At 38.8% G+C, this 12169-nt stretch overlaps 1 protein-coding gene across 2 annotated transcripts in view; it reads right to left on the bottom strand.

The window, feature by feature from the left end:
- Positions 1–12169, bottom strand: part of ADAMTS19 (ADAM metallopeptidase with thrombospondin type 1 motif 19) — a 261654-nt gene that overhangs the window by 191382 nt on the left and 58103 nt on the right. Inside the window, exons 4-6 of one of the 2 annotated variants that reach the window (XM_043465964.1) lie at positions 7595–7767; positions 6017–6100; positions 5196–5353 (exon numbers count right to left, since the gene is read on the bottom strand). In XM_043465964.1, the coding sequence (XP_043321899.1) occupies positions 5196–5353; positions 6017–6100; positions 7595–7767 (415 nt within the window). The remainder of the gene's footprint in view (positions 1–5195; positions 5354–6016; positions 6101–7594; positions 7768–12169) is intronic. The other variant, XM_043465966.1, reaches the window with a different exon arrangement.

Here is a 12169-nt window from a genome sequence, read left to right as displayed (position 1 = left end):
TTTGCATTTATTTCTGCCCTGATTTTTAAGATTTCTTTCCTTCTGCTAACTCTGGGGTTCTTCATTTCTTCCTTCTCTAATTGCTTTAGGTGTAGAGTTAGGTTATTTATTTGCTTTTTTTCTTGTTTCTTGAGGTAAGCCTGTAATGCTATGAACCTTCCCCTTAGCACTGCTTTTACAGTGTGTCCCATAGGTTTTGGGTTGTTGTGTTTTCATTTTCATTCATTTCTGTACATATTTTGATTTCTTTTTTGATTTCTTCTATGATTTGTTGGTTATTCAGAAGCGTGTTATTTAGCCTCCATATTTTTGAATTTTTAACAATTTTTTTCCTGTAATTGAGATCTAATCTTACTGCACTGTGGTCAGAAAAAATGACTGGAATGATTTCAATTTTTTTGAATTTTCCAAGACCAGATTTATGGCCCAGGATGTGATCTATTCTGGAGAAGGTTCTGTGTGCACTTGAGAAAAGGGTGAAGTTGATTGTTTTGGGGTGAAATGTCCTATAGATATCAATTAGGTCTGCTGGTCATTGTGTCATTTAAGGTTTGTGTTTTCTTGTTAATTTTCTGTTTAGTTGATCTATCCATAGTTGTGAGTGGGGTATTAAAGTCTCCCACTATTATTGTGTTACTATTAATTTCCTCTTTCATACTCGTTAGTGTTTGCTGTACATATTGCGGTGCTCCTATGTTGGGTGCATATATATTTATAATTGTTATATCTTCTTCTTGGATTGATCCTTTGATCATTATGTAGTGTCCTTCTTTGTCTCTTTTCACATCCTTTATTTGAAAGTCTATTTTATCTGATATGAGTATTGCGACTCCTGCTTTCTTTTGGTCTCCGTTTGCATGAAATATTTTTTTCCAGCCCTTCACTTTTAGTCTGTATGTGTCTCTTGTTTTGAGGTGGGTCTCTTGTAGACAGCATATATAGGGGTCTTGTTTTTGTATCCATTCAGCCAATCTTTGTCTTTTGGTTGGGGCATTCAACCCATTTACATTTAAGGTAATTATTGATAGGTGTGGTCCCGTTGCCATTTACTTTGTTGTTTTGGGTTCACGTTTATACAACCTTTCTGCATTTCCTGTCTAGAGAAGATCCTTTAGCATCTGTTGAAGAGCTGGTTTGGTGGTGCTGAATTCTCTCAGCTTTTGCTTATCTGTAAAGCTTTTGAATTCTCCTTCATATCTGAATGAGATCCTTGCTGGATACAGTAATCTAGGTTGTAGGTTATTCTCTTTCATTACTTTCAGGACGTCCTGCCATTCCCTTCTGGCCTGGAGGGTTTCTATTGATAGATCAGCTGTTATCCTTATGGGAATCCCTTTGTGTGTTATTTGTTGTTTTTCCTTGCTGCTTTTAATATTTGTTCTTTGTGTTTGAATCTTTGTTAGTTTGATTATTATGTGTCTTGGGGTGTTTCGCCTTGGGTTATCCTGTTTGGGACTCTCTGGGTTTCTTGGACTTGAGTGGCTATTTCCTTCCCCATTTTAGGGAAGTTTTCAGCTATTATCTCCTCGAGTATTTTCTCATGGCCTTTCTTTTTGTCTTCTTCATCTGGGACTCCTATGATTCGAATGTTGGGGCGTTTCACAGTGTCCCAGAGGTCCCTGAGGTTGTCCTCATTTCTTTTGATCCTTTTTTCTTTTTCCTCTCTGCTTCATTTATTTCCACCATTTTATCTTCTACCTCACTTATCCTATCTTCTGCCTCCGTTATTCTACTCTTGGTTCCCTCCAAAGTGTTTTTGATCTCATTCATTGCATTATTCATTTTTAATTGACTCTTTTTTTATTTCTTCTAGGTCTTTATTAAACATTTCTTGTATCTTTTCAATCTTTGTTTCCAGGCTATTTATCTGTAACTCCATTTTGTTTTCAAGATTTTGGATCATTTTTATTATCATTATTCTAAATTCTTTTTCAGGTAGATTCCCTATCTCCTCCTCTTTTGTTTGACTTGGTGGGCATTTTTCATGTTCCTTTACCTGTTGGGTATTTCTTTGCCTTTTCATCTTGTTTAGATTGCTGTGTCTGGAGTGGACTTTCTGTATTCTGGAGGTCTGTGGTTCCTTTTTATTGTGGAGGATTTACCCAGTGGGTGGGGTTAGACGATTGGCTTGTCAAGGTTTCCCGGTTAGGGAAGCTTGCGTCAGTGTACTGGTGCATGGAACTTGATTTCTTCTTTTTGGAGAGCAATGGAGTGCCCAGTAATGAGTTTTGAGATGGGTCTATGTGTTAGGTGTGACCTTGGGCAGCCTGTATGTTGACATTCGGGGCTATGTTCCTGTGTTGCTGGAGAATTTGCGTGGTATGTCTTGCTCTAAAACTTATTGGCTCTTGGGTGGTGGTTGGTTTCAGTGTATGTATGGAGGCTTTTGGACGGTCACTTATTACTTAAAGTTCCATGTAGTCAGGAGTTTTCTGGTGTTCTCAGGTTTTGGGCTTAAGTCTCCTGCCTCTGGGTTTCAGTTTTATTCTTCCTGTAGTCTCAGGACTTCTCCAACTATACAGCACTGATAATAAAACTTCTAGGTTAATGGCGAAAAGATTCTCCCCCGTTAGGGACACCCAGAGAGGTTCACAGAGTTACATGAACAGGAGAAAAGGGAGGAGGGAGATAGAGATGAGCAGGAGGAGAAAAAGGGGGACTCAAGAGGAGAGAGACAGATCTACGCAGCTGTCTGTTTCCAGAGTGTTCTCGTATCTCAGACACCTACAAGGATTCACAGAATTGGATTGGGAAGAGAAGGGGAAAGGAGGAAATAGAGGTGTTCTGAGGTAGAAAACAGAGAGTCAAGATTGGGAGAGAATAATCTTCAGTTTAAAGATAGGGCTTCTCTTTTTTTTTTTGTAAGGTTATAGTGTAGTGAAAATGAAAATGAAGAGTAGTAGAGGAGTACTAGAGGACTTTAAAAGAAATAAGAGAAAAAGAAAAATAGAAAATAAAAGAGAAAACGGAAAGGAAAAAAAAGAAGAAAAAAGAAAAAAAAAAGAAAAAGAAAAAAAAAGAAAAAAAAAAAAAAAAAAAAAGAAAAAAAAAAGAAAAAAAAAATTTTTTTTTCCCTAATTAAAAAAATCGTAAAAATCTATGAAAATGAAAGTTAAGGAGTAATGGGGGAGTAATAGGGAATTTTAAAGGAAAATAAAAGAGAAAAAATAAAAAAGAAAAAACATAAAAAGAAAAAAAAATTTTTTTTTTTTCCCTTACTTAGAAAAAAAAAGTAAAAATATATCTAGGAGTTTCTCTGGAGCTGTTGCGGTCAGTGTGGGTTCGGCTCAGTTTCAGATAGCTCCTCGTTCCAGCTTACACTTCTTGATATCTACAGGGCCCTTCCGGTGAAGTCGGTGTTTTCTACAGGGATTTTAATCTGTTGCACCAGTCCCTTCTGAAGTGGTTCCCTTTGTTTATTTGGCTTCTGTTTGCCGGTCTCTTCAGAGCCTCATTTCCGCCCTGACACAGGTGGGCGGAGGTGGACTCTTATTCAGGTAGCTAGTTCTGTTGCGCTGCTGGAAGGGGCTGACGCTGCGCGGATGGGCTGGCGCTGTGGGGCGGGGCTGACGCTGCGGGGAGGGGCTGGCCCTGCGGGGGCGGGCTGGCGCTGCCGGGAGGGGCTGACGCTGCTTTCTCCGTCTGCGCTGCTCAGGCTCCCGCTGTTCTATATGGAGCGCGCCCCACGCTGCGCTAGGTTCCAGCCCTCGGGTGTTACACAAAAGCGCAGAACGAAAAGCTGCGCCTGCTCTCTGTGCCTTCCCCGTCAGAGCGGTCCAGGCAGCCAGGGGCTTGATGGGCGCGCTATCCCCAGGTGTGGCGCACCCACTCCCTTCCGCGGACCCAGTCTCAGTTTCCGCTGGCGCCAGTCGGGTGCGCGCGCCTTCCGCCCTCTGCGTCCCCAGCCCCAGTCCCCGCCCGCGCCGGTCGGGTGCCTGCGCCCTGTGTCTCGCGGCGACCTTCCCCTCCCCCCTGCCTCCTGCCTCCGGTGGGGCTGGGCCGGTCCGCAGCCTGCGAGCTCTTCTCGGGACTTTCTCCGTCCCTTTGTTCTGCGAACGGCAGGCAGTGTGTTCTGGCCGGTTAATTTTCTCTCTCTCTTTTGGTCTCCCACAGTTCAAGTTGGCACCTCACAGAGGCTCCCTCCGATTGTCCTCAGGGCACTCAGGCCTGGACCCTAGCCCAAGCAAGGCCGCCTAAGACTCCCTTCCCGGGACGGGTCTCCGTCCTTAGCTCTTTTGTCTCACTTTTTATCTTTTATATTTTGTCCTACCTCCTTTCGAAGACAATGGTCTGCTTTTGTGGGCGCCTGATGACCGCAGCTAGCGATCAGAAGTTGTTTTGTGAAGTTTGCTCTGCATTCAGTTATTCTTTTGATGAATTTGTAGGAGAGAAAGTGGTCTCCCCGTCCTACTCCTCCGCCATCTTGGCTCCTCCCTAGTTGTGTTCTTATATAGAGATTGTTTTCATCTTTATGAATTATTTATAAGTAGAATAGTTTTTATACAATTCAGCAATAAGAAGCCATTATGAATTCAACAGACTCATTATAGAAAATCATGTTAAATGTCACCGTGTATTCTGTGATGTGAAATGTCAACATTGATAAAAAAATTAAATTGCTAGTTAGCAATGAGCTACCATTAATTACTAGCTCTAAGCAAAATAAGCTTATATTTAAGTTTGTAAGTTTATAAAGAATGTTCATAGAGAGTTAATTGTTCTTCATTGTTTCACCTTATATTTATACTCAATGTTGAAATACAAATGCAGCTCAAAATTAACTAGCTAGAGACTTAATTAAAATTTTTTCTTGGAACCAGAAATTGTTCAGTTTAACATACTGGGCACTTGACATGATGATGACCGAAAAACATACCATGTAGGTTCATAACTTCAAAATTCTACCAAAATTCATCAGTGCTCTCATTTATCATCATCAATGGCTATGTCTTTGCATCAAAAATTGAGGGTAACTTTTTTTATATTAATTAACCAAATGTTTAGTCAATATGCCAGCCAATATGTGGCTGTTCAGAAATCAGTTATTATGAATTGAGGGAAATGACTAACAGCATTATGCCAAAAGTTTTTGGAACGCAAAGTCTGGAAGAAAAGCATTCTATGAAGGGATTAATGGGAGTAACAGCATGGCCATCAAATTAAGAATGGCATTTAATTGGCTTTAAAAAACTCACCTTGTTATAAGTATAGCTGCATCCACTGAGGTCATGTCCTCTCCCCAACTTGTTGACATCTCTAAATGTATATCATTCTTTTTGCCAAATTCTTCATGCTGCCACTTACAAAAACTCTCCAGCATTTTCTCTCCATGATGCCCAATATACAGATCTGCCTGCAGAAGAAGAGATTTCACTTCAAGGCAAATTATTCCCAGATATACAGAAAACTAAAAACCAAGGGGACTTCTTGAGTTACTAGAGCAGACTGCTGACCATAACATTAATTAGAACCTGGAAGACATTCAGGATTAATTTCTCCTGAGCTAAAAAATCTTAAAACTTTGTGAAGGTACAATAATTACAAAACCTGTTTAATGCTATTCTGAAAAAGAAGAGAGTTGCAATGGAATATTAAGAATGTGGAACTTTTAGACTTAAATCACTCATTATTTCTACAATTTTAACAAAGGTTTTACAAAGCTAAGCAGTATGTTAAAATGATGCCACAAAACAGTATTTAAATTGAATTACAGATAAAGCACATGTTTAAATAAGAAAATAAAACTGTCATTAAAAATGACATTTAAAAATTGCATTTTGCAACGTTAAGGTTTGTTGTCAGGATCCTTGGAAACTTAGAACATTCCATTTTTGGAATATAATTGAGGTATTAACTAAAACTAAGGGCCTGCTTTATGTACATTTCAAGTGACTCAGTGGATATTTCTGGATTTTAAGTCAATAAAAAGTAAATCCCTAACATTCCCTTTACTTAAAAGTACCTGAATACAACTTCTCACCCACTAAATTGAACAAAAAACTCAAGACTTTCTTACTGGAGTTTCATGGAGCAGAATAAGCTTTATCACACGAAGATTGACCTGCACACCAAGACTCTTGTGTTGGAAAAGGTTAAAAACCTAAAAGCAAATAAAAATAAAAATCCTAAAATAAAACTGAAAGACATCTTAATTTTTCTTAAAGCCCAGACCTGGGAGAAGTCTCAATTCAGTTGAGCAATTTTATATATTTCAAAAAAAATTTTTTAATTACTTTAAAATTAGCTTAATAAGCAATAACTAATTCACTTTAGACAACAAGAAATTTAGACCTAGCATTCTGATAATATACTTACTGCAATCGATAATCTAAGCATTTCAGTGGGGGGCAGAGGGAAAGTTGGGCTTTCCAAAATAGTGAAGAGAAGAATTTTAGTAACTAAATTCTAGAAATTTTCTTAAGATCACAAAATGCCAGTGTCCTTTCTTCTGAGAAAATGTCCCAAAACAGCCTGCTTTATGCCACCTCCCAATTTATCCTTTACAGTTTCTACTCTCCCCAGGACAACTGCCAAACAGGAATAGGATTTTCAAAGCTCCTCCCCCTCAATGCTGCCCATGAAGACATGCTATTGTTGCGTAACGGTTTCAGGTTACCATCATAACTGGTATTTCCAAAACATGGTATATGCAACAATGCTGGAAAGCAAGGCAAATTTTTTATGCGATACCTTGATTTTTTTTTTCTTTTGTAAAATTGTTTATTATAGAAAATTAAAACTGGCATACTAAACCTACACTTTCCAAGGCAGTACTATTTAAAAGAGACTGAAGTTGGTAGGCTATGCCTGTCTACCCTTTACAAAATGCTGGTGAAGTGGTTGTTCAGTAGCTAAGTAGTTATCCTTGTACTAGTGGTTCTTATCTTGCCTTATATGGCAACTCAAATTATACATGGACATCTGCCATTGGCTTTCATTTATGTTTATTCTCTCCTAAGAAACACTCTCCATGAAAACCTTCCCATCCTGCCTTGAAGGAAGTTTACTCAACAGGGTATATAGTTAAGTCAAAGGATTCAGGCAGTAGGTACAAGGATTCAGATCCCAGGTACAAGTTAGATTTCTGTGGTCCAAAAGCTATCAACCAAAGTCAGCTACCTGTGATTCAGCTCTTAGCTACTACATCTTACTCATCAACTAGTATTATATCCGACATGCAATTTTACATACCTACATAAGAGCTCAGTGGATCACCAACCTCCATTTTTGTTCCACCTCATAATCTACAGTACTTTGGGTGGGGCCATACATATAAACAAATAAAACATTTCTGCTATTTCAACAAATGGCCTTTTATTAAAAAAGAAGGAAAAGAAGGGCACAAAAAAAGAGATAAAAGAATAATAGAAAAAGAGTTTTGCCACATCAAATTAATAAGGATTTATTACTAGAAGGTATAAATTATTATTTTGATCTCTCTCTTGAGATGGATCAATTTGACACACCTATTTTTTCTGTCAATAAAAGAAAGGAATAGTAATGAGTTAATTTTTAAAGAACTTCATTATACTCACACATTTCTTCCTTAGAGTTTTCTTGAAAAAATTCCAAGCGCACTTTAAAGTTTGCCTACCATATTTAAGATGGTTAGAATGAATCTCCTGGCTGCATCTGCTCCATGATAGGAAACCATTGCTGGGTCTGCAACCACTACAGTCTCTATGTTGTATTCTTGAGGTAATTTGTATGAATATCGTTTCCCTCTTCCACTTTCTGTTATTTTTTTAGATCTAGGTCTTCCTTTATCTGCAACACAGAAATGAATTTTCAAATGTGCCTCTATCTCAGCAAAATGAATAAAAATCTCCACCTCTTCAATAATTAAAAAGAAAGTTTATTAAATACCAACATGTGCTGATGATACAGTGATGAGCAAGACCATAAAAGTTCCCTGCACATAGGGAACCTAAATGAGCATTTGGCTTTGGAATCAGACAGACTGGACTTCTACCACTGATTAACTCTACTCCTTGGGAAACTAACATCACTCAGTCAGCCTTAGTTTCCTCATTTGTAAAATGAATAACAGTAACACCTGCTTTCTAGAGTTGCAGGTGGCCAATAATAAGATCACATTAGTATTTATAAATAAAATAATTCCATAAATAAAAGACATCATGGTTTTCTTTTGGAAACCAGTGATAAAAGTCTACTTGCCAGTAGTGCCTGAAGTGACTGCTCCATACATCCTAATGTCACTAAGTCGTGTCTGATTCTTTGCTACCCCATGGATTGTAACCCACCAGGCTCCTCTGCAGGCAAGGGCCTCTAATTACTCAAACTATGTATGGGCTACAAAGGAATTGGTTCTGTCATCCATCAGAATAATACAGAAGTTATGACTTCAGCACAGCAGATTCCTCAAACAGGGTCAAATAAAACCAGTAACCACCAATAAACATCTTTATGCATTTATATAAAAGTGGAAATTTTGTTTATGAAAATATGCTACTATCAGAATGAAAATCATTCAGCCAAGTGAGAGAAGATAATTACAGAACTTTTCATAACAAAGAAATGAAAAGCTACTCTAAGTCAATGACAGATAACTGAACTGAAAAGCTGGCTGCAAATCTGAACAGGCATTTTTAACAAAAAGGAGATTCAAAAGGCTAATTAGCATAGAAGAAGGTGCTCAGTCTCACTGGTCTTCAAGGAAATGCAAATTAACCACAATAACTTAAATAAAATTCCAGAATGGCTACGATAGACATGATTATATTCAGTGTTGACAGGAAGGTAAGGACAACTGGAAGTCCCATACTCATATGAGCTAGGAGTTTAAATTAGGATAAACAATGAAAAACTGGTTGGGAGTATCCACTAAAGCTGAACAATCGCACAGCCAATGATCAACAGTCTAAAGTACATACTCATTAGGATTACATGCAAATCAGGTGTAAAAATTACTCATAGCAGCGCTGTTCTTAATAGTTCAACTAACCATCAATAGTATAATGGATAAAGAAATTCTGTCCTATTCATAAAATGGAATGCTAAAGCAGTGAGGGCTTCCCTTGTGGCTCAGCTGGTTAAGAATCTGCCTGCAATGTGGGAGACCTGGGTTCAATCCCTGGGTTGGGAAGATCCCCTGGAGAAGGAAAAGGCTACCCAGTCCAGTATTCTGACCTGGAGAATCCCATGGACTGTATGGTCCATTGGGTCGCAAAGAATCAGACACGACTAAGTGACTTTCACTTCACTTCATTTCATATAGCAGTGAAAATGAACTACTTCAATTTGTGAAAACAGATGAGCCTAACAAACATACTGCTGAGCAAAAGAAGCAATTACAAAAGAGTAGGCAGTGTATGATTCCATTTATAGGAACATCATAAACTGGGAAGATGGGATGTTAGAAGTCAGGATAGTGACGATCTTGGGTTAAGAGAAACTAGAGCCGAAGAGTGGGCACAAGGGCAACATCTGTTGGTGCTGATACTTTCTATATTTTAATCTGCGTAGTACCTACTTATTCTTCACTTTGGGAAAATTCAGCAGTCGGACACATCGTTTGTGCAACTTCCTATGTGTGTGCTGTGCTTTAATAATGAATTTGTAATTTTAATAGCTTTGTTGAGGGGTAATTTGCATGCCATAACATGAAGCCATTTCAATGTACAATTCATTTAGTTTTAACAACTTTTTACAACCACACAGTTATCTCCACCATTTACTGTTAAATCAGCTATTATTTCTTCTTCTCCTTGCCATGTACTGAAATTTTGTTAACGTTACTAAATAGCTGACATCTTCTTTCCCAAATCTGTACTTGTTGGCTGACATCTTTTATATTTTTTAATTCTAATTTTAGTGGAGCTCCCAGAAGTAAACATATGTGTTTAACAGAATCCCATGGATATAAACAAGTGTGTCCAATTAGTCATGTTTACACGGACATATCTAACTTTGTTATGAACTCGGAGGTACGTACGCTCGTAATTCTAGTTCATCCTCTTGGTTTCTGATAAATTCCTTTTCTAGAATCTTGCTCCAGGTATTTGACTTTGGTGTGTATTCTATTCTATTCTACCACCTGTTCCACCTTACTTCCCTTCTAACACATTTTCATGATGCCAGGATTAGTTTATCTCTTCCGTTATTAAACTGCTGGGTTACTTCTATTACTAACTTCTAGGTCCAAATGAGTTAGCTCTGAGCTCCAATGTGAAGTACATTCCATCACAATTGCTGGTAACTTCACTGTTCTCAGATATTTCCATAAATTACAGTTTCCCATTTTTTTTTCTCATGGCGACACAAACTAAAAATCTATTTACCCAAAGTTTTACCCAAATGTCAAGGAGATCAGTTAACTAAGTTAACCAAAGTGTCACGAAAATAAAATGCAAAGAGCCCTTATTTAACAAAATAAGCAATATATCATGAAACAGGAAAATGCAAAAATGACAAAAGCAACAGGAGCCATCGGCAACAGAACTGAGGCAGGAGGTAGGTGAGCCCCGGCCTCCAAGGCACAGTGACTGGAGATTCATCCCCTGTGGACTGAAACTCCAAGATGAGAACAGTAGGATAACTGAGAGAGGAGGCTGGGCCCTGCCCAGAACACATCTCACTCTCGGAATCAGGAGACCTCCCCACCTATACATGGGCAGAAAGGCTCCCTGGCGGTCAAAAAGGAAGTGATGCTAACTGATGCCAGTCTACCCATACGACTCTTTGATTGAATCCATCATTGGCTAACAGATGTGTATGCACACATGGAAGGATCCTAAGATAAACAAAATATGGACTGTGAATGAGGCAAAACAAAATGATTGGCAAAGGAAACCCAGAAGAAATGTCCCACATAAGTAAGTTCCTCAGCCTGCCATGAGGGCACAACTCAGAGACTCTGAGTGGGAATTCTTTCCTGTGAAGTCAAAAAGCCAGGGCCTTGTCACTGACCACTGCTCTAGCAACCAGGATTTGGTGCTTTCACTGTCGTGACCTGGCCTCAATCTCTGGGGGGTACCCAACCCCCACTTCAAGCTGTTGCAGGTCAAGGCTGCCCAAGATAAGAATCACTATAGTTAAAAGTAAATTTTATGAATCCATATTTAGTACCAGCAGTTAATACCAAAGACCTTGATGAAGGACAGCAAATGAAACTAATTTTATTAGTATCTTAATATCTACAACAGTTAGGAGTGAATTTTGTAGTTTTTTTTTTTTTCATTGTAATCACAATCCTACTTATATATTAGTATATTATCATATAAACTTAAAGTCTTTAGTAGGAGACATTCCTGTAAGTATATGAAAAGGCTCATCTTGGCAGGGTCAACACCTAGTAAGTTGATTGTGGAGGAAAGATAGGTAGGTAGACATATAAATACACAGACACAGATCTACCATCTCTCCTTAATGGATAGATACATCAATGGTCTTCTGGGTAAAAATCACACAGTAGTAGGAACAGAAAGGGAGAGATAATAGGCAAAATATTAGAAAGTAGGTATCATCTTTGGTGAAAGTGTTAGTTGCTCAGTCATGTCCAACTCTTTGTGACCCCATGGACTGTAGCCTGCCAGGCTCCTCTGTCCAAGTGATTTTCCAGGCAAGAATACTGCAGTGGGGTGCTATACCCTTCTCCAGAGGATCTTCCCAACCAGGAATCAAACCCTCATCTCTTGCACAGATGATGGATTCTTTACCATCTGAGCCATCAGGGAAGCCCAGTAAAATTAATCAAACGAAAACAGATGAAAAGGATAATGGTTAGGATTATTCTTTCTTTTTGCTATTGTTTTGTTTTATGTGTGTGGGGGGGGTGGGGGTGGGAGGTTATTTTTCAGTGACCAGGTAGATAGTGGGGAGTATCAGCAGAGGAATCTGGGAGGAAAAATGATGGGTTCAGCCACAGATTTATTAAGTCTGAGGTGCCTGAGAGACATCGGAGTAAGAGTTACTTAAACACCTGACTGTTGGGACAGAGATTAAAATGGAGGTAGAGTTTGGAACAAAACAATGTGTCTGTAAAGATGAACCCATGGATTTGGACTCTATCATTCCAGGGAAGCCTGTGGCATGAGATGTAGAAAGAAAAGGAGGAAGTCCTGAGAAATGCCTACATTTAGGGGGTATATATACGGAAGAAGACATGCCCATGGAGGAGACAGAGATGAAAGAAAAAATAACATTTGGG

Source organism: Cervus canadensis, chromosome 4 (genome assembly GCF_019320065.1).
Source record: "Cervus canadensis isolate Bull #8, Minnesota chromosome 4, ASM1932006v1, whole genome shotgun sequence".
NCBI classification, from domain to species: domain Eukaryota; kingdom Metazoa; phylum Chordata; class Mammalia; order Artiodactyla; family Cervidae; genus Cervus; species Cervus canadensis.
This window is presented reverse-complemented; position numbering and strand designations above follow the sequence as displayed.